At 42.6% G+C, this 26,208-nt stretch overlaps 1 protein-coding gene across 1 annotated transcript in view; it reads left to right on the top strand.

Moving 5' to 3' along the window:
• The window catches only part of LOC124760357 (collagen alpha chain CG42342-like), a 641,799-nt gene that overhangs the window by 153,107 nt on the left and 462,484 nt on the right, over positions 1–26,208 (top strand). Inside the window, exon 9 of the mRNA XM_047249099.1 lies at positions 18,025–18,130. Coding sequence (XP_047105055.1) covers positions 18,025–18,130 — 106 coding nt within the window. The remainder of the gene's footprint in view (positions 1–18,024; positions 18,131–26,208) is intronic.

Raw genomic sequence — 26,208 nt, 5'->3', positions numbered from 1 at the left:
TAGAGATCTGTTTTTGTACAAGGTTGAGGCAGTAATTACAGTCTCTGAAGGCCTCAGTGAGATTCTCAGTATATTTCGAGAGGGACTGCTCATCACTACGATGCAGTGGCTTCAGATGGCTAGGCTGTATGGAAGGGACTTCTAGGTATGGAATGTGTGGCAGCTGTCAAAGTGGAGGTATTGCTGGTGATTTTCAGGTTTGATATAGATGGAGGTACTGATATAGCCATCTTTTAGGTGGAAGTCAATGTTGAGATGGTGGCTTGCTGGTTTGAGGAGGACCTGGTGAGGCAAATGTGGGAGAAGGTGTTGATGTTCTGGAGGAATGTGGGTAGGGTCATAAAGATGTCATTAATGAATCTGAACCAGGTAAGTGGTTTGGAAGTCTAGGTGGTTAGAGAGGATTCCTGTAGATGGCCCATGAATAGGTTGGCATAGGATGTTGCCATGTGGGTGCCCATAGCCATACCCCGTATTTGTTTTTAGCTGATGCTTTCGAAGGAGTAGTAATTATGGGTGAGGATATGATTGGTCTTGGTGACTAGGAAGGATGTTTTTGGTTTGGAACTAGTCAGGCATTGGGGAAGGTAGTGTTCAATAGCAGTAATGCCATGGGCGTTAGAGATGTTAATGTAAAGTGTGGTGGCACGAATAATGATGAGTAGGGCATCATGTGCTAAAGGAACAGAAACTGTGGAGAGTTGGTGGAGAAAATGGTTGGTATGTTTTATATAGGAGGTAAGATTGCAGGTAGGCTGAAGTTGTTGGTTATGAAAGCAGAGATTCTCTCAGTGGGGGCACAGTAACCTGCCACAGTGGGGTGTCATGAAAAGTAGAAGTTAAGGGTGTGGTGAGTGGTAGGAATGAGGAAAGAAATGATTCTGGGGAGGGGTTCTGGGTTGGTCCTAAAGATTTGGGGAGAGACTGGAGATCCTGCTGGATTTCTGGAATGGGGTCTCTGTGACAGGGTTTGCAGGTGGATGAATCTGATGGTTGTTGAAGTCCTTCTGTCAGGTAATTCTTGTGGTTCAAAACAACAGTGGTGGAGCATATGTCAGCAGGTAGGGTTATGTCAGGATCAGTTTTTAGGTGATTGATTGCAGTTATTTCTTGCATGTTGAGGGATGTGGGGAATGATGGTGAGGCAAAGTTAGAGGTTAAGAAATTCTGGAAGTTAACAGGGGGTGATTTGGCCACAGTGGGTGTGGATCATGGTTGGATGGAGAAGACAACTGATTAAGGCAGGGTTCAACATTGGTTTTTGTTGTGTTTGATTGGTAGGGTTGGTGGTGAAAAAGTGTTTCCACTATAAGCACTGACAGATGGAGAGAAGGTCTTTAACAAATCCTTTATGATCGAATTTGGGAGTGAGGTAAAAGGTGAGGCCTTTGGAAAGGACTGATACTTCTGTGGGCTATGGCTTTAAGAGGAAAGCAATCATGTGATCTACAAGCTAAGGTGCAATCACTGTGCTGCATTCTACATGGACATGAGAACCAACAAGCTCTCTGTCTTCATGAATTATAACCTACAAACTGTGACCAAGCAACAGATGGACCATCCAGTTGCTGAGCACACTGCTCAGCATGACATTGTTTATTTTAAAGATCCTTCCCACCAACACCAGCTTTTCTGAATTGTGCTGGTGTGAACTCTCTTTGCAATATATCTTAGGTTCCTGTAACCCTCCTGGCCTCAACCCTGCTGGCCTCAACCTTTGTTAGTCATTCTCCTTCACCCAACTATCTCCTTGTTCCAATTCTGGCACCACACAGCTCGCTGTTACACAAACACAGTCACAGTCTTTTTACTTCTCTGCATTTCAGCTGTCTACTGCCCTCCATCTAACCTCCCCGCTGCACCTAGCTTTCCTGCCCTCTCCCCACCTCATCCCTGTATGCTCCCACAAGCAGAACTTTACTGTCCCTTACTCCTACCCTGCTATCCCTCCCCCTCCCCATCCAAATTCCTCATTAACCCCACCACTAATATTGCCCATCCCATCCCATCCCATCCCATCCCATCCCATTATATGTTGCTGCTCTCAGTGTGTCCTCAGCAGCCTTATATTATTGCACATGGTGGAAGTTTCTTCCCAATCACTTTCATCACTAAATCCTCCTTTGTCCTTTGTGCCTTTGAAAAGTCACCTGGCAATATCATCATAATTTACTGGGCATTATCATATTAGAAGCAGGCAAATCCAACACGCTTTGAGTTTTCAGACTGTCGTACTAAGCACTGCCATGTACCCAGTGAATTCCAAAAATTGGAGTGGACAGAAAACACAATAATCGAAACAGGTAAGATATTGTCTGACATTGGAGCCATAGTGGAAAAATGTAATGTCAGGGGTAGTCCCACAGTGGATCATAAAGGGTTAAGGGAGGTTCCAGAATCTCTATTACACCATTATACGAGGGTTGACTGAAAAGTAATACCTCCACCTTTGTCACTCTTCAACAGTTGGCAGCATTGGTATGCAGCTTATATTGGCTTTTCCTGTAGACTCTTCTCTACAGCTCCAGTCAGTGGGAAGCCTTAGCATTGAACGGATATGCTGTTACAGTGTAAAGTATGGAACCCTGTGCAGATGGTCAGTCAATGTGATTTAAGCAAAGTGCAGTCATTGAGTTCTTGACAGAAGAAGGTGTCACTCCAAAGGAAATTCACCAGAGAATGAAAGCAGTTTATGGTGTTTGTACTGATCCTGCTGGTTTAAAGATGTTGAGGCGGGAACATCTGACCTGCATGACAAACAAAGAGATGGACATCCTGTGACAGCAACCACCAAGTTTCACAAGCAAATGTTGACAGATTGATTCAGGACGATTGTCATATCACTCATAGAGAAATTGCAAGCAGAATTGGCATTTCACAGGAACATGTGGGTCACATTATTGCTTTGCTTGGCAAACCACACACTTCAGGTGCCACCACAGCAGAACTTCAGAGACTGAATTTCACCACCACATGGCATCCTATCTGACTTCCATCCATTCTCGATAATAAAAGATGTTCTGCGGGTACATCATTATGCTTCTGATGGAGACATTGAGAGAATTGTGAGACTGTGGTTGCAGAAAGAGTGTGTTGACTTCTTCCATGATGCCTTCAGAAAACTTGTTCATCGTTGGCAGAAATGTATCCAATTAGCTGGTGATTATGTGGAAAAGTGAATATTGGTAATTAAAGATCACATTCTAAGGATTATTTCTGCATTTGATTTATTAAAATATTCCCATCCAAACCCAGTTAACAAAGATGGAGACATTACTTTTCATTCAACCCATGTATAATCAATCTGAAACCTTCTAGAGTCTCCAGGTGCTCTCCATGTGTACACCCTTATTACAAGATTGGTGAACCAAGTGTTAGAATTAAAAGATGCTTACATAAAGCTTTCAGCCACAGCCAGCTTCAGCAAAAGAGAAACTCACATCATTCATACACACACGCAAGCACATCTCATGCACACATGACCACCATTTCTGTCAGGTCAGGCTGGAATCCAGCTATCACATGGGACGCAAGCAGCAACCTGGAGGGGGTGGAGAAAGGGAAGGGATAGTATTGTGTGGTCGGAGGATGAGGCAAATGCTGTCTGCTGGAGTGTGCAGGGATTTGAATGCCAACTGGTGCAGTATCAGGAAGTCGTGGGGTAGGGAGGAGGGGAAAAAAGGAGCGAAGAAGGAGGGAGTGGGGAAAGATGGGTAGATGCATTGGCAGGGGGCGGCAAACAAAGATGGTGGGAGATGAGAATGGGGATGAGGTAATAGATAGAGGGGATGGAAACTATTGGGTGGAGGGTGTGGAGACAGTATGTTACATAGGTTGAGCCTGTGATAATTACAGGTGTGGAGAACATTTTGTAAGGATAATTCCCATCTGCACAGTTTAGAAAAACTGGTGGTGGAGGGGAGGATCCAGATGACTTGACAAGTGAAGCAGCCAATGAAATTGAGCATCTTATGTTCAGCTGTATGGAGTGCCACAGGGTGGTCCACTTTGCTCTTGGCCACAGTTTGATGGTGACCATTCATCCTGGTGGACAGCTGGTTGGTAGTCTTACCAATATAAAAAGCTATGCAATGTTTGCAGCAGAGCTGGTAAATGACATTCTGCTGTCACAGGTGGCCTAGCTCCTGATAGTGTAGGATATACTTGTGACAAGACTGGAATAGGAAGTGCTGGGTGGCTGGATTTGGAAGGTCTTGGACCTGGCTCTTCCACAGGTATGTGATCCTTGTGGTATTGGATTGGGATTGGGAGTGGCATAGGGGTGGACTAGGATGTTGTGGAGGTTGGATGGATGACAGAGTACTGCTTTGGGAAGGGTGGGAAAGATCTCAGGTAGGAAGTCCCTCATTTCAGGGCACAATGATAGTTAATCAGAATCCTGGTGAAGGATGTGGTTCAGTTGTTGGAGGCTGGGTTGGTACTGGGTGACAAAGGGGGCACTCCTTTGTGTCTGGTTCTTGAGGGTGGTGGGAGGATTGGGGGCGTGAGGGGAAATGGCATGGGATATTGTGTACAAACTAGGTCTGAGAGGATAGTGCCAGCCTATGAAGGCTTTGGTGAGGACCTCACCATAATGAGCAAGGGATTTTTTGTCGCTGCAGATATTCCATTGCCAGATGGCCAGGTTGTATGGAAGGGATTTTTTGGTGTGAAATGGATGACAGCTGTCAAAATGCAGGCACTGTTGGTGGGAGGAGGTCAACAACTAGGAAGATGGCACACTAGGTTGAAGATGACTATGTGAGGCGGATGGGACAGAAGGTGTTGAGGTTGTGAAGAAACAGAGAACAGAATGTCTTGGCCCTGAGTCCAGATCGTGTAGATATTATCAATGGACCTAAACCAGATGAGGCGTTTGGTGTTTTGGGAGACAAGGAAGGTCTCCTCTAGATGGCCCATAAACAGGTTGGCATAGGAGGGTTGCATGCGGGTGCCCATGGCTGTGCCGCAAATTTTTCTGTATACCTTCCCTTCAAAGGAGAAGTACCTGTGAGTTAGGATAAAGTTAGTAAGGTGTATGAGGAATGAGATAGCAGGTTGGGAGACAGAAGAATGTTGGGAAAGGTAATTTTCAATAACAGTAAGACCATGGGCATGATGGATTCTGGTGAATAGGGAGGTGGTGTCAAAGTAAAAAATAAGGTTGGGATGGTGGAGAGTTGATGAAGGAAGTGGTTGGTCTTTTTGAGGTGGGAGGCTAGATTACAGGCAATTGATTGGAGATGTTGGTCAGTGAGGGCTGAAATTATTTCAGTCAGTGCACAGTAAACAGCCACAATGGGGCATCCAGGATTGTTGGGTTTGTGGATTTTGGGGAGCATGTAGATGATAGGTGTGTGGAATTTAAGCAGGAATTGGAGGTTGTTTTGGACTTCTAGGATGGGATCACTCTGGCAGAGTTTATAGGTGGAACATTCAGATAATTGATAGAGGCCTTCTGCCAGGTAGCCTCTGTGATTCTTAACAGTGGTGGAACCTTTGTCTGCAGATAGAATGATCAAGTCAGTATTTGTTTGCAGGTTATGTGTGGCTTTTCTTTCTCCTAGTGAACGGTTGGTGTACTGAGGAAGGGACCTGGGTGAGGCTGATGAGACGAAGTTGGAGGTATGATGCTAAGTTGGAGGTAAGGAATTCTTGGAAGGTGACCAAAAGGTGGTTGGTGGGAGGGGGGAGGATCATGGTTGGAAGAGGCAGCGTTCAATGTTGGAATTAGGTTGGTTTTGGTTTAAGGGATTGGTGGCAAAGAAGTACTTCCACTGCAGGGTTTAGGAAAAGGTGTGTAGGTCTTTCACAAGTCCAGTGTGGTTAAATTTGGGTATAGGGCTGAAGGTGAGACCTTTGGAAAGGACACAGTGGTGGACAAGGAGGAATATTATGTGTAGTATAGGGGTTGGATGGTGGTGCTCCAAGGCAACAGCAGCATGTCAGCAAGTTGGATAACTTTTGAGGTGGTGTCTGGAATGCTCCCTCAGGTACTGGAGAGCAAGGGATTCAATTTCAGAGATGTGATGTATGGAGAAGGGATTACACAATAGTGGTATCTTGCAGAAGGAGCAGAGGTGGCTCTGGTATGCCTGTGCCATGGAAATATGTTTTTGCAGTACCATGTTTATGAGAGCCTGGGATTGGCAGAATCTGAAAAGTTGATGGTCATTATGAAAGGAGGAATGGGATCCAGAGAAAGGAATCTTTCTGGTTAGGCTGTTTGGAGGATTCCATAGTTTAGGCAGCATTTGAGAAGTAGGACATGGGACTGGGTTTTAGCAAGGAAAAGGAATACTTATCTGAACTGATGCAGAAAGATGCTGCAGGGGTCCAGTGTGGCAAGAATGGTGTAAAAGAAATGGGCAAAATGGCTGTTGATGGTTGTGAAAGGAGCCGGATAAGAGAAAAGATTGTAAAAAATACATAAAGACACGCATAGATATTCAAGAATATGCACAGATACGTAAATATATGAAAAAATGCATAAAGCTGTGTAAAACCACATCAAAATTCTCGCAAATACATGATGAACATACAGGAACATGGGAGGAAAGGAACAGTGAGGTATATATGTGTGTGTGTGTGTGTGTGTGTGTGTGTGTGTGTGTCCTGCAACAAGGGAAGAGAGGGGGAGGGGGGATGGATTAGGTCGAGGATCCTAACCTAACCTAACCTAACCTAAAGATCATGTGGCACAGGCAGGTGTGGAAAATAAAAAGCAAAAGTAAGTCAGGATAAAGGATGAAGTTGGATCAATAGGAATAAATACAATTATAACTATCGGAGGCAAGAACCTGGTGCATCATATGCTTCATCAACAATGAGCATGGTCATGAAGCCAGCATTGTGCACACATGATTGTTGATATCGTGTGGCTTGGCAGTAGACACAGTTTGGGAGATGGTGAATAAACACAGGAAAGAAGAGAAAGAATGCACACTGAGAAGAGTAATGCTGTAGAGAAGGTTAACAAAGGAAAATATCACAGGTTTGTAGGATGGAAGAAAAGCTGTGTGGCAGAATCAAGCAATGGAATCTCCAGGTAAGAATATCAACAATGTAGGAAAGGATGGTTGCTACTTACCACAAAGACAGATTAAGTTGCAGACAGGCACAATTAAAAGACACTTATATAAAGCTTTTGGCCACTGCCTTTATCAGCAAAAGAGAAATGCAAACCATTCATACACACAAGCAAGCACACCTCACACACACATGATCACCAACTCTGGCATCTTGGGAACAACCTGGAGGGGTCAGGGAAGGGAAGAGTTAGTAGATGGGGGTAGAGGCAAACACTGTCTGGCAGAGTATGCAGGCACTAGAATGCCAACAGGCACAGTGTCAGGGGGTTGTGGGGCAGGAAGGTGGTGAAAAAAAAAAGCGGAAAAGGATGGAAGTGGGGAGAGGTGGGCAGATGCATTGGCAGAGGGTGGTAAACAAAGAGGATAGGAGACAAGAATAGGGAGGAGATGATAGGGCAGAGGGGCGGGAAACAGTTACGTGGAGGGTGTTGGGGCCGGTGTGTTAGATAGATTGAGGTTGGGATAATTATGGGGGTGGAAAATGTGTTGTAGGGACAACTCCCATCTGCACAGTTCGGAGAAGCTGGTGGTGGTGGGGAGGATCCAGAGGGCTTGGTTGGTGAAGCAGTCACTGAAATCAAGCATGTTATGTTTACCTGCATGTTATGCCACAAGGTGGTCTACTTTGCTCTTGGCCACAGTTTGATAGTGGCTGTTCATCCTGGTGGACAACTGGTTGGTAAGCATATCCATAAAAAGCTGTGCAGTGACTGCAGCAGAGCTGGTAAATGACATGGCTGCTTTCACAGGTGGCCTGGGCCTGTAATTATCCTGGCCTCAAACTACAGTAACACACTGTCACCACACCCTCCAAGGAACAGTTTCCACCCTCTCTGTCCTATATTCTCCTCCCCATTCTTGTTTCCCACCCTCTTTGCTTGCTGCCCTTTGCCAATGCATCCACCCATCTTTCCCCAATCGTCTTCTTTTGTCCTCTTCTTTTTTGCCCCTTTTCCCCCCACATCTCTGCCCAACAACCTCCTGACACCATGCCTGTTGGCATCCCAGTCCCTCCACACTCTGCCTGACAAGTTTTGCTCTCTTCCACCCATACACTACTATCCCTTCCCCATCCCTGTCCCCTACAGATTGCTGCTTGCATCCCAAGTGATAGTTGTGTTCTAGCCCGAGCTGCTGGAGTTGGCAGTCACGTATGCATGAGGTGTGCTTGCCTGTGTATGACTGAGTGTGTGTTTTTTTTCACTGATGGAGGCTGTGGCTGAAACCTTTATGTAAGAATCTTTTAATTGTGCCTGTCTCTAACTTAACTCGACTTCTTTACAGTAAGTAGCAATCTGTCTTTTCCTACTTTGTTGATATTCCTACAGGGAATGCAATTGTTTGAAAAAAAAAAGTGTTACAAATGATTAAATTATGCTCTGTGCAAAATCTACCAGATCACTTCAGTTTTCGTTCTTTTTCCCCAGTCCCTATTATTTTGCTATTTTTCCTCCCTTTCATTTTCTACTTCAAATTCCAGTCCCTAATCACAATTGAATTTTTTTCTCTCTTAACAATCCAAATTATTTCTTTTACCTCATCATACATTCTTTTATTTTTTTCATCACCTTTGGGGCTAGTTGTCACGTAAACTTGTATTAGTGAGGTGGGCATTGGCTTTGTGTCCTCCTTGACTATTACAATGTATTCACTATGTTATTCATAGTAGCTTGCCCATATTCCAATTTTTTTCTTTATTAGACTTGTGCCTGCATTACCCGTGTTTGATTTTGTATTTATGACCCCTCTACTTCCCTAATCAGAAATCCTGTTCTTCCTGCCACTGCATTCACTAACTCTCACTATATCTAATTTCAATCTATCCATTTTCCTTTTTAAATTCTCCAATCTGCATATCTGGTTGAGGGATGTGCATTCTTTGCTCCACCATGTAGAATGTCAATCTTGTTTTTCCTGATGGTATTCTCCTGATTAGTCTCCATTTGGGAATCCAAGTGGGGGATGGTTTTACCTTCAGAATGTTTTACCTCTGAGGATACCATCATCATTTAACCATAAAGGAGGGTAGCATGTCCTTGGGAAAAATAACAGCAGTGTTTCCATTTGTTTCAGCTGTTCACAGTACTGTCACAGCAGGGCCATATTGGCAACTTTAGAAGACCAAATCAGTCAATCATCCAGTCTATTGCCACGGCAGCTACCCAAAAGGCTGCTTAAAGAACTGTTGCTCATCACCATCCAGTTGAAATCTCCTCATGATTTTCTTTCACGCATCTCTGACTGCTTGAATAGAATGTGATAGTACATTACAATAACTGTTGATCAATTACAAACCTCCAAAAGTAATGTAATGAGCATATTCTTTATCTGCCCCTTTCTTTTGACAAAACAGTCATTTTTCTTTCCATTGGTAGAGACTCATTGCTAGAGATTCATGGCCTGTTTATTCATTTACTTTCCTTCTACTACTGTTAAATTTGTTCCTGTTTCTGTCCCTCAAATGTATAGTCTCATCTTCTTTCTCAAATGTAGATGATATTAATTTTTTACTTACCATTTTGAATTAAATTTCTGAACATCTGAGCACTTTTGTGTGATTTCATATAAGAAATTACCTAACCTTTTTTCTCTGTAGAAACATCGCATTTCGGGAATATGTAGCAGGGAAGGTAGCAACAATGTGAGAATGCTATATTTGGTCATTAAAGAGTGGACCATTTGGAAACTAAAAGGCTTTTCCTGCTTAAGAACCATTTCTCATTTGCATAGCCTAAAGAGAATTATGAAAAACCAGATAACTTTGAGAGGTTAAACTACGAGGGTCAGTCAAAAAGTAATGCCTCCAATTTTTTTTTCTACGTTTAATTGTCAGGAAATTTAAATGCAATTACATAGGTTGAAAACCACAACATTGAGGATCATTTTGTCATTTTTCAATGTAATCTCCGCCCATCTCTACAGTTTTGGTCCATCTTTGAACAAGGGCATGTATCCCAGCACGGTAAAAATCACAGCTCTGCTTCCTAAGCCATTGACGCATGGATGTTTTGACGGCCTCCTCATCTTCAAAATGAATCCCACGATGAGCTTCTTTTAGTGGCCCGAACAGATGGAAGTCTGATGGTGCCAGGTCAGGGCTGTATGGGGGATGAGGCAAAACTTCCCATCCAATTTTGACAATCTCGTCAGAGGTGTGACGACTGGTGTGTGGTCTTGCATTGTGATGCAAAAGAAGAACATCTGCCATTGATTTTGTTGGGCGAACTCGCTGAAGATGTGCTTTAAGTTTGTTGAGGGTTGTGACGTATTGAACAGAATTTATTGTGCATCCCTGCTCCAAAAAATCAACCAGAATCACACCCTCTGTGTCCCAGAAAACTATTGCCATAACTTTCCCTGCCGATCGCACAGTTTTGAATTTTTTCTTCCTCGGCGAGCTTGTGTGACACCACTCCATTGACTGCCTCTTTGATTCGGGTTCAAAAAAATGCACCCATGTTTCGTCCCCGGTCACAATTTTTTTCAGAAACTCATCTCCCTCCAAACGGAAGCACTGCAAGTGTTGGGAGGCTATTGTTTTCCTTGCCTCTTTATTCTGATCGGTTAACATTCTTGGAACCCACCGTGCACAAACTTTTGAGTACCCCAATTGTTTAATAATCGTGCTCACACTGCCTTTACTAAGAGAAATAATGCGACACACTTCATCTGCAGTCACCCGACGGTCACCACGAATGATGTCATCAACTTGCTGAATGTTGTGTGGAGTCACTGCACTCACCGGCCTGCCGCTCCGCTTTTTGTCAGTCAACGGTGTTTGCCCTTCAGCTTCCTTACAACGACGAACCCATAGTCTAACAGTGCTGACATCCACTGTCACAACACCATACACCTTCTTCAGTCTTTCATGAATGCGTATGGGCGTTTCACCTTCTGCATTCAAGAATTCAATCACACAACGCTGTCTCAAACGAACATCGATGTCGGCCATCTTACAAACTTCTGCTGTGCTGCCACCTGTTGACACAGAAAGTTTACTACTGCAGTGGATTGCAGAAGAAAGTTTGAGGAATGGCGCCAAATTCAAATTTTTCACTTAACTTAATTTCTTTAAGTAGAAAAAAAATGGGAGGCATTACTTTTTGACCGACCCTCATATCTTCAGATATTTTCCCAAAGTATAGCTTCTAACAGTGTGAACAGATTTCAGTTTCATATCCAACAAAATACTGTTTCTGGAAGCTGGAACACTCTATCTTCATACTGAAGTCAGTTCCTTTTCCTTATCCACAATAGTAGTGAATTTGTTGAATTATCAGCCTGTGCACTGCAGCTGAACAGAGACAATAATAAGAAAACATAAACTAGGTTGAACTGAGAGTCCCCTACATTCTGACTGTTGGCACCAAGTTTAGAATAAGCTGTGTATTCCATTATTGGCCAGTGTGATGTTCACCAGGCCATGTTTTGCATAGTATGACTTCTGTACATGTGTTCTCATTTATGGAGGAAAATGAGATCATGTGACTTATTTCTACCTTAAGAGTGAAACCTTACAATGGCCAAATTTTTCAAGTTGCTGATGTATTTAAATGATTTCACCAGAATAGCTTGAGTGATGCTATAGTGGGCTGACCAGTTTGCGGTTTTCAAAATCATACATTACTAACAGAAATTGTGAGGTCATTGCAAGTAACTGGCAATGATCTATAATAAATATTTTAAGTGATCATATGAATAATGAATGAACGAAAAATCAATGCTTTTTTTTCTAAGAATAACTATATGTAGTACACATGGGTTGCGATTTTTTAAAAATATTAGTGGCCGTGACATTAATAGTGGTGACTGTATAGATGGTCACGTAGTATAATGTATAATGATGCCTTTGTTAGATGCAAATTTGATATGATAAACATTATTAATCTTAGTCATATACTAATGAATATTAAAAAATACACTTCCCTTTTTTTGCCCTGTATTTTACTCTTAGTTACAAGAGCATAAGAACAACCATACACACTCATTTGCTGTTACATATTTATTCTATCATGTATTGTGTGGTGTCAGTGATCTACCTTTTTTCCATCATTATAATATGTGAATACCTTAAGAACTGTGTAGACTTAATTTATGTCTCAATGAACATTTTTTATTATGTTGTAGATAATTAAGCATTATAGCTGCAGTTGAGGGACTGGCATATTCTTTTGCTTTCACCTTTTACATAGTGAAATTGCTGCACGGGATTAGCCGAGCGGTTTAGGACACTGCAGTCATGGACTGTGCGGCTGGTCCCGGTGGAGGTTCGAGTCCTCCCTCGGGCATGGGTGTGTGTGTTTGTCCTTCGGATAATTTAGGTTAAGCAGTGTGTAAGCTTAGGGACTGATGACCTTAGCAGTTAAGTCCCATAAGATTTCACACACATTTGAACACTTTTTGAACATAGTGAAATTCCTTTGAAGTATTCAATAAGTACTAACCTGGGTGAAGAACTATGAGGAGTAAACTTTTTCCAATTCAAATTACTGTTAAAACAGTATACCATGGATTAAAGAAATTCATCTCTATAAACCAGTTAATTATTATTTCTCAAACAATGGAAAATCCAGGATGGAATGTAACAATATTATGAAAAGGAAAGTTGCCACTCATTATATCACCATATAGCAGAGATGATGAGTCGCAGATAGGCACAAAAAAAACTGTCAAAAATAAGCTTTTGGCCAACAAGACCTTTGTTGAAAATAGATGACACACACACACACACACACACACACACACACACACACACACACATGTGCAAACACAACTCACACACACAACTGCAGTCTCTGAGCCTTTTTGTTGTGCCTATCTGCGACTCAGCATCTCCACTATGTCTCAATTATTATTTATGTAAATATGCCCATTTAATTAAGTTCTGTTGTGACAGTGCTAGGAATATGAACTTATAACATAAATTATGAGAAAATTATTCACATACAAGTCTTAGAAATGCAGGTCAGTTAGATAAAAAATTCTTTGATGGATGGAAGAATGTCTAAAATTTATAAATATAGTATGCTGTATTAGATGAATAGTGGGAAACTAATTACAAAGAGGGCATCTTTAAAGTGGCAACTTTTGTTTAAATAATGCAAGATCAGTTTGTACTTTCACACATATATAAGCTAATATGACAAATACTCTTGACAAGTAACGTATTCATCATATCCGTATGATACCTATTAATGCAGTCAATTCAAGTAGTTCATCATAACTGAATCTCTGTTATATTAATATGGCAATAGGAAGCCCTTGATGGAATATGAATAATGGAAGGAATAAAGTTAACAATTCACCAACTAATTGAGACCCAGAGTCATTGAGAATGTAGAGTGTCATTGAGAATGTATAAAGTTTTTAAATGTATCATTCTTCAGAGCTATGCACCACACATACATATACATACATGTGCATAACTGTGTTCTCCTGGCTACCTACATTTTCACTCGAAACACGTCCTTAGACCCTCTAACACTCTTGGCCTCAGTCTCCTCTAGCTTGTGTTCCACTCTCTCCTCGATTCATGCCTCATGATCCGAGCTTCACTAATCTTTTCCCCTTCTCCACAGTCTCTCTCCTGCTCTATCTCTCTCTCTCTCTCTCTCAATCCACTCACTATGTCATTGTGCACTGTGCACAAATACCGCTATCTGTGACCAAAAGGTTCTCGTCAGTGTCACATTCCTATCCTGCGTCTGCTGTGTCTCCCTCCCGACTTACATTCACTCTTTCTCAATCCTCCTTGCCTTCTTTCTTCCATTGCCCACTGCACCTGACACAACCCCTTACACCAGTCAAGCAGTGGAGTCTCATGATGTTATCAAGCAGGACAATATACCCATGCAGGTGTGTGTGTGTGTGTGTGTGTGTGTGTGTGTGTGTGTGTGTGTGTTTTCTATAAATCTCTGAATAAGTATTTATCTGAAAGCTAGAAATGTTATTATTCTTATTTATATGGCTAGTGATGGCTCATTGCCACAACTATTTAGTGAGTTGTTACTTTGATACCTTCCATTATTTATCTCTATCTTTGACTTGTGTTATACCCCTGAGGATGCCATCTGATTGTGCAGTCTGTGAACATTTGTAAATGAATTTTAAAGAAAAGACTGAAGAAAATATTGTATACTCATAAATACAGAACCATGAAAAGCTACAAAGGCTACTAAGTTCTAGAATAAACAAATTTGCAAAAGTCCACTCAGAGGATGAAAGTTCTAAAATGTTTTGCACTATATTGTACTCACTTTGGTTTTCTCATTTGTTTCAGCAAAAAGCTCAAAAATCGATATGTTCGGAGGTATTGCTCTATGAATGGGATATTGGTATTAATATGTCAACCATAAAGACAGTGATGGTGTCAATGTTCTTATACAGATGTCCATTATTCATGTCCTTCGCATACTTTAGACCAGCAGCAAAACTCTTGTAAATACACTCCTGGAAATTGAAATAAGAACACCGTGAATTCATTGTCCCAGCAAGGGGAAACTTTATTGACACATTCCTGGGGTCAGATACATCACATGATCACACTGACAGAACCACAGGCACATAGACACAGGCAACAGAGCATGCACAATGTCGGCACTAGTACAGTGTATATCCACTTTTCGCAGCAATGCAGGCTGCTATTCTCCCATGGAGACGATCGTAGAGATGCTGGATGTAGTCCTGTGGAACGGCTTGCCATGCCGTTTCCACCTGGCACCTCAGTTGGACCAGCGTTCGTGCTGGACGTGCAGACCGCGTGAGACGACGCTTCATCCAGTCCCAAACATGCTCAATGGGGGACAGATCCGGAGATCTTGCTGGCCAGGGTAGTTGACTTACACCTTCTAGAGCACGTTGGGTGGCACGGGATACATGCGGACGTGCATTGTCCTGTTGGAACAGCAAGTTCCCTTGCCGGTCTAGGAATGGTAGAACGATGGGTTCGATGACGGTTTGGATGTACCGTGCACTATTCAGTGTCCTCTCGACGATCACCAGTGGTGTACGGCCAGTGTAGGAGATCGCTCCCCACACCATGATGCCGGGTGTTGGCCCTGTGTGCCTCGGTCGTATGCAGTCCTGATTGTGGCGCTCACCTGCACGGCTCCAAACATGCATACGACCATCATTGGCACCAAGGCAGAAGCGACTCTCATCGCTGAAGACGACACGTCTCCATTCGTCTCTCCATTCACGCCTGTCGCGACACCACTGGAGGCGGGCTGCACGATGTTGGGGCGTGAGCGGAAGACGGCCTAACGGTGTGCGAGACCGTAGCCCAGCTTCATGGAGACGGTTGCGAATGGTCCTCGCCGATACCCCAGGAGCAACAGTGTCCCTAATTTGCTGGGAAGTGGCGGTGCGGTCCCCTACGGCACTGCGTAGGATCCTACGGTCATGGCGTGCATCCGTGCGTCGCTGCGGTCCGGTCCCAGGTCGACGGGCACGTGCACCTTCCACCGACCACTGGCAACAACATCGATGTACTGTGGAGACCTCACGCCCCACGTGTTGAGCAATTTGGCGGTACGTCCACCCGGCCTCCCGCATGCTCACTATACGCCCTCGCTCAAAGTCCGTCAACTGCACATACGGTTCACGTCCACGCTGTCGCGGCATGCTACCAGTGTTAAAGACTGCGATGGAGCTCCGTATGCCACGGCAAACAGGCTGACACTGACGGTGGCGGTGTACAAATGCTGCGCAGCTAGCGCCATTCGACGGCCAACACCGCGGTTCCTGGTGTGTCCACTGTGCCGTACGTGTGATCATTGCTTGTACAGCCCTCTCGCAGTTTCCGGAGCAAGTATGATGGGTCTGACACATCGGTGTCAATGTGTTCTTTTTTCCATTTCCAGGAGTGTAGTTTTCTGTCAGTGTCAGCATCAGTTTCAGATGATGGATAATCATTTCATGAGTGTAGTGTTCACAAAATAACTTGACATGTAACTGTGCAGATGGCACTTTAGGGGAGGGGACAATGATAATGGTGGGTACTGCATTGTTAATGAACAACTCTCAGTAAGAAATTTTCAGTTCAACAGCAAAATCCTAAGCACAAACATATATCTTACATAGATAGGAAAGTAAAACAAGATCAACCACACATTGCCAGAAGGAAAACTAACAAAAGAAAAAGGGATACAAAATTTAGCTAAGCGGACAGCATCACATACCGTAATTCTGATAATGTAAAATAAAGAACATGTGTTGCATTAAATGTATATTTAAGTCCCCGTGACAATCTGTTTGGCAATAATATCTAAGAATAAAATTTTCTTCCCATTCTTCCACATCTTTCCACAATAGTGAAACTTTGGAAAGTATTCATATTTACGATTCTCTTTGTTGAGTTACTAGGATAGCTGATGGTTCTGCAACCCTCTCAAGTACAGCTTTTTATTAAATTTTTGCTCTCTCATTTGCCTTTTCTGCCAAACATTTAACACAATTGCATATAATTTCATGTGTCGATTATGAAGTGAATTCTGCACTTATAGGGTGTAAAGAGAGAGGTGCCATGCTGTGTGGTAAAGTGATAGAGACAAAAATGTACAGAGTGCACAGGCTGGCAAGTGACAGTCTATTAAGGTGATTATCACTTCAGAACAAATAGATGAATGTAACACTTTGTACAGATATAGGATGGAATAATCACATGGGCTCAGTCATGGGTAAAGCAGATGGTAGACTTCAGTTCATTGGTAGAATACTGGGGAAACACAATCAGTCTACAAAGGAGACTGCTTACAAATCATTTGCTGAAGTGTGTTGGACCCATACCTTATAGGACTAACAGGAAATATTGAATGTATACAGAGAAGGGTAGCATGAATGGTCACAGGGTTATTTGAACCATGGAGAGTGTCACAGAGATGCTGAAGAAACTGAACTGGCAGCCTCTTGAAAGTGGATGTAAAATACCCTGAGAAAGCCTGCTTACAAAGTTCCAAGAACTGGCTTTAAATGATGACCCTGGGAATATACTATAACCCCTAGTACAACAGAATATACCCTCTTCCACACACTTCACTTGTAGTTTTAAATATTTATTTGATAAATTTTAAGATTGTCACAGCATATTTCTGGAAGAAATGCTTTCAAGTCTTATAGGCAGTTCCTTTCACATTGTGTTGCTGTGCCAGAAGTCACTATCATGTGGGACTGGTGGTGCATGATGTGACACGTGATGACAATGATATTACTTATGGTAGGAATCGAGTGTAAGAATTCTTTTGATCTGTCAGAAAACTATACTTTTGTGAAACGTGGCATTTATTTTAGAAATAATAATAATGAGCATATGGCATTGGTGGCTGGGAGACCCCTCGCGGGGCAGTTCGGCCGCCGCTCCACAAGTTCTTTAACGCCACTACGGCGACTTGCGAGTGAACGAAAATACACACAACACCCAGCCATCTCGAGGCAGAGAAAATCCCCGACCCCGCCAGGAATCGAACCTGGGACCCCGTGCATGGGAAGTGAGAATGCTACCGCAAGACCACGAGCTGTGGACATTTTAGAAATTATCTTTGTTGACTTGCATCATGTTAATGAAGATAATTGTATGAGGACTATAATTGAAACTATTTTTCTTGTAATGGCTATTATTAAATTGAATAAAATTTTGTGTTTTGGTAGTAGAATTTGTGCCAGGATCAGACAATTGGTTTCTTGTGTATCAACTTCAAATTAATGTCCTGAATTCCAGTATTTCACTTTCATGAAAACAGTTCTTATGAACTTGGCGTAGGATAATTGTCCTACAGCCATTTATAACAAGATGACTTCATCTGCTGTTAAGATGTATTTACTACAACTTATAGTGGCAGCTCCTTCGGGTTGCTAATGTTCTGCTCACTTTTTCTGGAAATTCCACTTCATGTTAAAATTCACAGTGTATAATACAATTGATTGGTCTGACTTGTAGGGATCGAAAGGTGACAAGGGAGAAAGAGGCCTCACAACAACTCTGAATGGTGACAACTTTCCTACTGGAATCATTGAAGGTCCACCTGGGCCTCCAGGACCTCCAGGTAAGTTTGATTTTGCATGTTTTATACTTTCATTATTACTTATGTATTGCTGTAATTATGAATATGTGAGCTATGGAAGTGAATGTCTAACAGTATTTGAAAGCAGTATCATTTGTAAGTAATATATATCACAAAATGTCAGACAATAAAGAATATATTGTTGAAAAATGACAGCTAATTGAAATAAAATTTTCTCAATTAGAAAAGTAGTTTAAACAGGAAAGTTAAACAATACTAAAATATGGCAGGGAACTTAGAACATTAGCATAGTTAGTGTTCAAATGGCTCTGAGCACTATGGGACTTAACATCTGTGGTCATCATCTGTGGTCATCAGCCCCAATAGTTAGTGTATTTGTATTGTCATATGTAATGTGTTCTAGTGATGTTCAGTGCCAGACATGAGCAATTTGCATTTAACAGTTAACTCTTACACTATACATCGAGATTCAGTTTTATAGCCCTGTTTAACCATTATATCTAGTCTATTCTTTATACAACAGTCACTCAGATGTCCAGTATGTGTCTTCATATCATCATATTTACCTACTTTTTGTATTTTAAATTTGCTAATTAACAGGTTCCAAAAATGAAGTTTCAAGGTTTTAATTTTTCATGTTGATTTTGTGTAATTTTGACCAAGTGATGGTACTTATTTGCTTGTAGCTGCTGAAGTTCTGTAACAGAATAACTTCTGAACCTTTCACACTAAGGATAGTAATTTTCTCTAACAGCATTTTTTCCCATGATTGTGAACAATGGATTTGAGAACATGCCAATATATGACTGACAATACAAAATAATGGGTGCACTGAAATATCCCTGCCCAACTAACTTTCACATGTTTTATTCATAAAAATAAAGTCAATTGATTCCATGTGAAAAATTTTCCTGAGTCAGTACTTTATGTAACACTACACATATTTATAACAATGGACATTCCTCAGTGGAACAGTATGTAAAATAAAGGAAAGGCAACCACTCAGCTTTAGCACATTGGGTATTGTACATAGACACACATAACAGAACTCAGTATTAACTATCTTTCAAGCTATGGCTCTTCTTTTGGCAGAAAGAACTTAAATTCACTCATAAAGCCACATGGACAACCAAATGAAGACTACTGTTCTCAAGGTGAATGATTATCAAGGAGCAGTTGCTTGAGCTGATGATTTTGGGTAGGATGTAGGAAAAGACACATTTCCCAGTAGAAAATTAAAATTCATTAAATTTGCTATGGAAAAGGCTCTATTCATGTTTTCTGTAAGAGTAATAGTTTCTGCACTGCATAAATACTGTTTTAATGGTATAAAATTAATCTTTATTGTTAAATGAAGTGGGCTTATGAATCACTGATGACACAGTGCAGATACATTCCAAGGCGCTATTTGTTTTCCACAAAGTGCATTAACACTGTGTGGAATACAGATATGGGTTACTAGTAATACTAACACAAGTAAAAGAAAACCATATGGACAAAATCTCCGTAAGTCTCTGCACGCTGTTCTACACTGCTAGGGGGGAATTTATTCTTGCTTGTCCTGTATAGTGAGTGTAACATTTGTGTGCGAAAGGCAGCTTCACCCACCACGAGTGTTGCTCACTTTATGGTTTACTCCTGTCCAGTTCTCATATGTGAGCAGATAAAATAACTTCACTTAGTTCGTGTTTATATTAGGGAGTTATTTTTAGTTTATTAGGCGAGTACATGTTTGTTATGTGAGCTTTTATGTAAAATACATTCCTATAAAATAATAGCTGAAAAGTGTACATTTTTAAGTGTGATGTTATCAGTGACATTTACAGTGTTGGTGGGAAAAGGATTGTATTGGTAAATGTGCCACGTTACTGCTGTCTGTCAGTGACAGGATATTGTTATGCCACGTAATTGTGTTGTAGTCACTTGGTGGTCAATAATGAATGATGAGAAAGTTACTGCACTTCCTTCACCATTGACTGTGTCACTGGTAGACTCCATAAATCTATTCTGTTCAGGAATTGCTGGTACTTGTATAGTGAGCTGATTGGAGCCACTTAACACACACTCACAGTATATCTCCCAAGGTGGGTGTATGTCTGATGCAATGGGTCTGATCATGTTGAAGACTTGAAAAATAATCTGCAGTAATGCATTGCTTGATCTATGTAGAAATATCTGAAGCTTGGGCCTCTTCAGATGTTGGGAGAACTGAAGCTGGATGATGCATTTTATACCCCTCATGTCATGAAATGTGTTCCAACATTGATAGTGTAGACAATGAAATTGACATTGTTTAATACATATTGACAGCATGTTATGGTTGGGACGGGCTCTCCAGTGTGGTAACAGATCAAGCTATTAACCTTTTCTACATAATAGATCAATTAACAACTGGAAATAAGTACTCACCTACTAAACTCAAAATATAAACATGAGCTTCATGAAGTTATTTTGTCTAATCACATAACAGAACTGGACGGGGAGGTACAGTCAGTGGGCAAAATGAATAATGAGCAGAGCTTCTGGTGGAGAAGTTGTCTTTCCTGAAAGAGCACTACAGCTGCCGTACAGGGTGGCTATGAATCAATTTCCACTCTAGCAATGTAGAACAGTGTGCAGAGATTTATGTAGATTTTATCAATATGCATTTCTTTCTTCAATATTATTGGTAAGTCATGCCTATGTTCCATGCACTGTTAATGCATTCTGTGGTAAGTAAAACCTCCTGGGCACGTCTGTGCACTGTGTCACTAGTGAGTCATGAGGCGCACTGCAGTATAACTTCATGAAATATTCTGTATTTGCTTCTTGTGATTAAGAGAGAGTGAGGAATTACCTACTTGCTCTTCAGTTTGCAGACCTGTGAATGAGGGAAGTGCATGACCACAATCTGGCTAACGACCTTCTACCCTTCATCAGTGCCCCCTCTAGCCTTTCACACCCCCAGAACACAATTTATCCCTTAGTAATGATCTGCTGCACTTACACATGATACATACAAACATTCATTCCTAACCCACTTCATTTAATAATAAATACTAATTTTCAATGGAAAATCCAGGATGGAATGTAACTGTTGCTGAACACGCTGCCAAACATGATATCCCTCATCTCAATGACTGCTTCACAGCCTGTGCCATATGGATCCTTCCCACCAACACCGGCTTTTCTGAATTGCGCAGGTGGAAACTTCCCCTGCAATATCTCCTACATTCCCGTAACCTTTCTGGCCTCAACCTTCGTTAGTCACTGTCCTCACCCATCCAGCCCCCTCCCTGTTCCCGTTCCAGCACGACACAGCTGTCATTCCACTGCCACACCCAGTCTTTTAATTTCTTTTTATTTCTCTCCTTTCCGCTACTTACCTCCTCCCCCCTCCACACCTTCTCTCCTCTGAGACTGCAGACGTGTGTGCATGTTGTGTTTGCATGAGTGAGTATGTGCGTATGTGTATGAGTGTCTATTGCTGACAAAGGCCTTTATGGCCAAAAGCTACAATTGTGTGAATCTTTTTGCTGTACCTATCGTGACTCAGCATCTCCACTATATGGTGAGTAGCAATTTTCCTTCTCTGATATTGTTAAATACTAATTTTATACCATTAAAACATTATTTTTAATGATTTTCAATTTTTCCATCTCCTGAAATGTGGAAACTGTGTCAGTGAATTTAATGTGGTTTAAATTTTTACTTGGAAACATTTTCCCTAGAAGTTGTCATTTTTGAGTTACCCAAGCAAAACATAAAAAGTGACCTTCAAGTGCCCCCCTCCTTCTTGAATCCCCATGCTCACATCCCAGTAGAGGGAATTTTTTGTATGTTTGCTCATGTCACTCCCTACTACCAATGTACAAAAATTTATGACTACACAATTTTTTCCCCAATCAATCTTTTTTTGTCTTCCTTTACTGGGCTAAACAAGACAAAATGAGTTTTGAGGTGCTAGGGTGTATAAGGAATATAGGGATAGGGAGAGGGGAGTCTGTTATATATATATATATATATATATATATATATATATATATATATATATATATATATATATATATGCTTGTGGCAGTCTTTCACTGCACAACTGTAGCAGTTCTGTACATCCTTACTTAACTACGGCCATCTGCTAAGGCAGTGAGTTTCTTCCCTTGCGCATTTACTTCAGTCCCAAGCTGTCAATCCTGCAGTGAGACTAGATAGTTGTGTGGTACAATTGCTGGCTACAAGTGCAGAACATTAGCTTGGTCCCTAGCAAGTCTCCTGTCGACCTTGCCTCACCCTTAGTCTTCATCTGCTCCTCATGGTGTCAACATTGTCTTCTTCTCCATGCTGCAACACATAGGCCTTGTGGTGATGCATATCATGAAATTTGAGAGACACAACAGTGCCGCACCATCTCTATGCCTGCCAAGCAGCCTGACATATAGATATGTGTTTTGTGCTTCATCTTGTGCCAGACACAATTAATTCCACATCTCACATTGAAAGTTAACTGTGTTTTTGTGCTTATATTTAGGGATGAGGTTGCAAATTCACTCAGTTTCATTATTCCTACCATGTCGTGCCTTTATCTACTGCCATAACATCAGTGAATGACTCTTTACAGCATTTATAACTTTTGATACTATTTCATGTATTTGTAAGTGTGGTTGTTAAATAAACCATGTGTCGACATTGTTCTTTGTGTGGCATGCACTATGATGTGTTTCACTATTTCCTAATCAAACTTGTAAGTTAGATAGGGAAACAATTGCTACACTAATGACCTGACAATAAACTAAGTTGACTTCATTTTCCGTTTTCACATGTTGTAGGCTACCTTATCCCAGTGTCGTCTGTTTCGATTCACATGCATGTGTGTGCCCCACCAGCAGATTCAGTTTTCATGCTAAGGACAATAGAGTGTCCTTCTTACCATGTTTCTCTTGCATGTATTTTTTCAACCCTTGTGTAACTTTGCGACCTTCACTTCTACCATCAGCCCAACTGGTGCTTCGCCACATGTGGCTGCTGCTCCCATGCCTCATCACATTGTCTCCGAGCTGACTGTACACCTCATGGATCTACAACATTGCAAAACTGAGCTGCACATGCAATTCACTGTGAGATGACCACCAGTGGCACAACCACCTGTGCCAGATTCCACGACACATGCACTGGCCCCTGCTGCTTGCATTGCCACTGCCATTACCTCCCAGTCTCGAAGTGCTGATGCCTGACACCCTCCATGCCACTACCAATCTGTCCAGTCATGCTATGGCTCACCCACAAGCCTTCAATGGATAGGACTCATGCCTTTGATTTTTTTGGCAGATGGTATCTTCACTGGCTGTGACATCACCCAGAATGACACCATGTTTGCTATGGTGATCAGCCAGCTCAAGCTGACAAGTGCAATGGAGGTCTGCAATGTCAATTTGTCACCCATCAACCACTGATCACTATGAGACACTGTGCCACCACCTCACAATGCAAATAACTTCATCCGAAATGCAGTGCACCAGGACCCTCCTTACCCTTGAACATTGTGGGGACTGGCAATCCTTGCAATTTCTCTACTTCTCTGCCATCTCCGAAACCTAATGGAGCCACTATGATCTCTGACAGTTTCCCCTAGAACACATGGCTGGTTTGTCTCATGGCTCCAATAGAGACAGCTGTGGTGTCACACACTGATCTCCCCCTCACCAAAGCTGCCAGCCTCAATGGTAGGGTGCAAAAAACACTAGTGTCCCTCCGTATGATAGCAGCCATTATGTGCCAGCCTCACCACCAATTGGCACATTTAGCTGGCTGTCACTCTTCCAGCCACCTGTCCATAAGTTCCCCTCGCTGCTTGACAGGCTGCTACTGATGTTACTAGCCATTCTTCTCCCTGCTGGCCCACAGGACAGCACCTAGCAGCTGGAAGTATATGACATGTTTACCCCCCTCAGCACTGACATGGCAATGCTGCTGGCAACTGTAATCTGCCTGATACCAACCACTGTCCTCCGTGCAGCACCATCTGCTGGTGCAATGATAACTGCCATTGCTGCAGCTCTATCTACCTTGCTGACATCTCTTGTGAAATTACTGGCCTCTACTGGTGCCACAGGAGCTTCAATCCAGGAGCTGTGAACTGCAGAGAGCCCTACTCTTGACTCCCAGATGCCAAAAACCACGAGGATTAGGCACACCTCATTGTTGCTCAGTCTGCCACTGTCTGTTTGTCCATGACACTGGCTCCTCCATTCCATTCCTGCCTGATTGACAATGGCCCCAGCTTGTGTATCTTTTCTCAGTGGCTCGTACAGGAACCCGGGCTCATCTCAGCCATTCTCCTAACAGCAGCAAATATCTCTATCATCACCAACAGCAAATGTCATTGCATTTTCGACTTCGACCTTCAGTGGGATCTCCCTCCCCTATATCTTCACCATTGCCGACATCACTGACCCCATTATCAGAGCTTACTTCATCAGGTACTACTGCCTGCTTCGTGACGTTGCTGGCTGTTGCCTCATTGACAGCAGCACTGGGAGATCAACAAAGTCTACCAATCATTTCACCGTTTTCTTTGATGGGAAGCAGGTGGCATATTCAGGCTCATGTATTGACCTACTGACACAATTTTCTGCTCTAACATGCTCATCAAGCATACCTGTGGAGGTCCACCATTCAACTGTGCAACTTAAGATTGGCAAGGCTGAGTTTGATAAGCTCCTTGCTGCTAGTGTGCTGCGCCCTTCAAAGAGCCTGTAGGCTTCTGCCATTCACCTTGCCAAGAAGAAGGATAGCTCCTGGCGTCCATGCAGCAGTTACCAGGTGATAAACATGTGTCCTATCCCTGGCCGTTACCCAGTGCTGGTCCTGCACACTTACAACAGTGCACCATTTGGCGCTACAATTTTCAGCACAGTCGACTGCTCCAGGGCTTTTACTCAGATTCTGGTAGCACCCGTTGGCATACAGGAAACTGCCATCATCATGCCGATTGGTTTCTCTGAGAGCACCTTCATAATATTCGGCCTCCACAATGCTGCAAAAATATGACAGTGTTTCTCGGGTGGCATCTTGCAAGGCTTGCACTGTTGTTTCACCTACTTTGACGACAAACACTTTTCTTCTATGAGGCCTGGGGAACACTACAGGTACCCCTGCAGTACATTTGAATGCCTACGGAATGCTGAAATCGTCGTCAACACAGCAAAGTGCGTTCTCAGTGCAAGCAAGGTGGTATTCCTAGTCTGTGTTATCTCCACCACCACCTCACATCCCAACAAGGTGCAAGCTGTTCTTGAATTCCTACATCTAGAGACATTCAAGGACCTCCACCACTTCCTCAGCATGTTAATATTCTCCACTGCCATTTGATGAATGCCTATGCTACTGAGAGGCCGCTCTCTGCCACCCTTCATGATGCCAAAACAAAGGATGCGCTGGTGCTATGGATGACACAAATGAAAGACTACTTCTCTGCCAACAAGCGTGACTTGGCAGATGCTACCCTGCTCACCCAACCCCATCCCACTGTCACACTTGCCTCGTGATTGATGCCAGCCAGACAGCCATCAACACTGTCCTGCAGCATTACACTTGCAATGCCTGGTAGCTACTTGTTTTCTTCTCCAGCAAGCTCTGTGTCACTCAGTGGCACTGAAGCACATATGACAGAGAGCTCCACACCATCCACAAGGCAAATACTTTCCACCATTGGTTGAGGTCTGTCATTTCATGATCTTCACTGACCATAGCTACATAGTGTTTTTCATTGCAGAAGACTGACTGATGCTTCCAGCATCAATCCCAGCAGCTGTAATTCATCTCCGAATTTACTGGTGACATACATTAAATCACCAGAACTGACAGCGTTATCACCAACTTCCTCAGCTACACCTGCGCCTTTACCTCTTCCCTGAGCTATGAGGCACTTAGCTCAATGTACCCATTCATGCTTGGTGCCTTCTGCAAGGCTGCATTTGAGCAGTTACACAACCTGGGACACCCCAGCATGCATGCATCTGCCACTCTGGTGGCGCAGCATTTTGTGTGGCTGGACATCAGAGAGTCTGCAGGACCTGCTCCGCACTTGCCTTGCCTGTTATTGTGCCAAGGTCAGCCACCAC

Source organism: Schistocerca piceifrons, chromosome 1 (genome assembly GCF_021461385.2).
Source record: "Schistocerca piceifrons isolate TAMUIC-IGC-003096 chromosome 1, iqSchPice1.1, whole genome shotgun sequence".
NCBI lineage: Eukaryota > Metazoa > Arthropoda > Insecta > Orthoptera > Acrididae > Schistocerca > Schistocerca piceifrons.
This window is presented reverse-complemented; position numbering and strand designations above follow the sequence as displayed.